This window comes from Egretta garzetta, unplaced genomic scaffold (assembly GCF_000687185.1).
Source record: "Egretta garzetta isolate BGI_Z169 unplaced genomic scaffold, ASM68718v1 scaffold232, whole genome shotgun sequence".
Classification (NCBI taxonomy): Eukaryota; Metazoa; Chordata; class Aves; order Pelecaniformes; family Ardeidae; genus Egretta; species Egretta garzetta.
Window position 1 is genome coordinate 499,707 of NW_009258959.1, and position 2,703 is coordinate 502,409.

General features: G+C 42.5%; 1 protein-coding gene across 1 annotated transcript in view; it reads right to left on the reverse strand.

Moving 5' to 3' along the window:
* Nucleotides 1-2,703, reverse strand: part of FCHSD2 (FCH and double SH3 domains 2) — a 195,824-nt gene that overhangs the window by 85,748 nt on the left and 107,373 nt on the right. The window contains exon 5 of the mRNA XM_009634579.2: nucleotides 479-612. Within this exon, the coding sequence (XP_009632874.1) occupies nucleotides 479-612 (134 nt within the window). The remainder of the gene's footprint in view (nucleotides 1-478; nucleotides 613-2,703) is intronic.

The following is a 2,703-nucleotide window of genomic DNA, read 5'->3' on the forward strand; positions in this document are numbered from 1 at the left end:
GGGTGGGGGTCACGAGGACGGAGACAGACTCTTCCCAGTGGTGCCCAGAGCCAGGACAAGGGGCAATGGGCACAAACTGAAGCACAAGAGGTTCCAGTTGAACGGGAGGAAGAACTTGTTGACTGTGAGGGTGCCCGAGCCCTGGCCCAGGCTGCCCAGGGGGGCTGTGGAGTCTCCTTCTCTGGAGATCTTCAACCCCCGCCTGGACACTGTCCTGTGCCCCCTGCTCTGGGTGAGCCTGCTTGGGCAGGGGGGTTGGACTAGATGATCTCCCAAGGGCCCTTCCAACCCCTGCAATTCTGTGATTCTGTGAAATAGTTACAAAAACGTATACAAGCAAAAAGAAAAAAAATGGCACAAGCTCGCTGAAAGCAATTCTCTTTCTTCTAAAATAATATCAAATGTAAAAACTAATACAAGTACAAATCTGCTTTATATGCATGCAATTATTTATACATATGCTATTATGAAAACATACTTGGCCTCAATATCAGCTTTCTCCCGCACTGCTTGAGCCATCTGTTCAGTCTCAAAATATTTCTTTTTGCCTTTAGCTAAATCTTTTACTGTCTCTTGTAATTCAGCTTGGATCCTTGTCAACTGGTCCACGCACTGAAAAAAAGCATTCGAGAAACAAAACATTAATGGCTTTTTGCATCCAAATAATACTATCATCATCATCATTTTACTACTCTCTATTACATTTTATACGGAACAACGCGGTCTCCAAGTCACTCCTTGTCAATTATTCATGCCTTCCTTTTAAAGCTGATCAGAACATAAAACTGGATTTCTTTCTGCTGCCGTTTAACTATTCCAATTCAACGATAACTTGCAAATTAAACAAAAGTTCTGAAAGCTTTGGATGAGGTAATTAGTTGAAATAATTGGAATACAATTGGGAAAAATCCAAAGGCAATCTACTGAAGGTGATTAAAAAAAATGATTAATCTTTCCTTCTCTAAAACTGAAAACATAAAACATTTTTATGTCTAATATGTAAGACAAAAGCTACCGTGTACAACACAGCAACACAACAGCAACCAGAACAATTTGATAAACGTTATTTTAAGAGCTCATTTTTCTTAACTATTTTGAGAGCTTTCCAACAAATAGGGTTATATCACAAATCAGTGTCATTTACAAGGAAAACTTAAGAAGCTTAAAACACACAGGAAAGCTAGTCAAGGAGTGAAAATAATTCCATCTGTTTTCCATATGACCCAACCAGCGTTACAACACACATTTCAATTTTCAGAAAGTAATATTCAAAGGAATAGCTTACTGGTTTGGGCTGGGAGCGTGTTAATTTTCTGCGTAGTAGCTGGCATGGTGCTAGGCTTTGGATGTGTGACCAAAACTGTGTTACTAACACGGGAATGTTTTAGCTGTTGCTGAGCAGTGCTTACGCCGTGACCAGGTCTGTTCTGTTTTCCACACTGCTCTGCCAGTGAGCTGGCTGGGGGTGGCACAAGAAGTTGGGAGGGGACACAGCGGGGACAGCCGACCCCAACTGACTGAAGGGGTAGCCCACACCGTACGACGTCGTGCTCAGCAATAAAAGCTGGGGGAAGGAGGAGGAAGGGGGGACGTTGGGGGTTATGGTGTCTGTCCTTCCAAGTCACCGTTACGCATGGTGGAGCCCTGCTCTCCTGGAGATGGCTCAACGCCTGCCTGCCCATGGGAAGGAGGGAATGGGTTCTTTACTTTGCTTCACCTATTAAACCATCTTTGTCTAACCCATGAGTTTTCACACTTTTACCCTTCTGACTCTCTCCCCCATCCCACTGGTGGGGGGGAGTAAGCGAGCAGCGGGGGGGTTCTGAGCTGCTGACTGTGGTTAACCCACCCACAATTACTAAAATGTTCAGCAATTCTCCAAACATCCTATCACCTTCAAAAAAAAAATAAATTGTGGGAAAGGATCTATCTTAAGCAGAAAGGATCTACTTAACACAGCAGATGTGAATTATCAATGTCTAGAATTATACTATCTTTCAAAGAGATTTGTAAAGATTTTCTTTTACTCAAACCAGCCTAAGTACATGTAAGACTTATAGTTCAATGCATTTAGATTTAATTATAGATATTACAGGCTAGATGTGGTCAATGAAGGCTCCAGGCAATATTCAGAGGCAGAGCCTCAAGCTATAGCTTAAGGAAACCAATTTGCCTTTGCAAATAGGAATTTGCCTTTCTGTCCTTCAAAGACCAGACCCAAGGTCCCACCTCTTTTCCCATTGGTATCATGTACCCAACTTCTCCGGTCCAAGGTGCCACATGCTGTCCTCTTACTGAACACCCCTCCTAAACACCTACAGTTTTTCATTACACTCATTATTAATGCATGTAACCTCCTTTACAAGCACTGCAAGACTAATAAGGCGATGTAAGCCAACAACATTAATTTTGCAGTATTCAACAACTGTTAAAAATAATATCCAGCCACCTGTAAAAAAGAACCTTTTTGTTTCAGTCAACAGAAATTGCTCGTCTTCTCACCACACAATTCTGCTCTCATTAAAAATGTCTGAGAGTTTTCTGGCGATAAAGTACATAAAAATTCATGTAAGTTCACACTAAAACCAGTATTTGATGTGCGCAGACCAGTAAGGCAATGGGCTCTGGAAGGTAAGCTTCGTGGTGGGTGGTTTGGGGAGTAGCGGAGGGCAGGACTGGGTTTTCTGAAGACCTCTGAGTGTA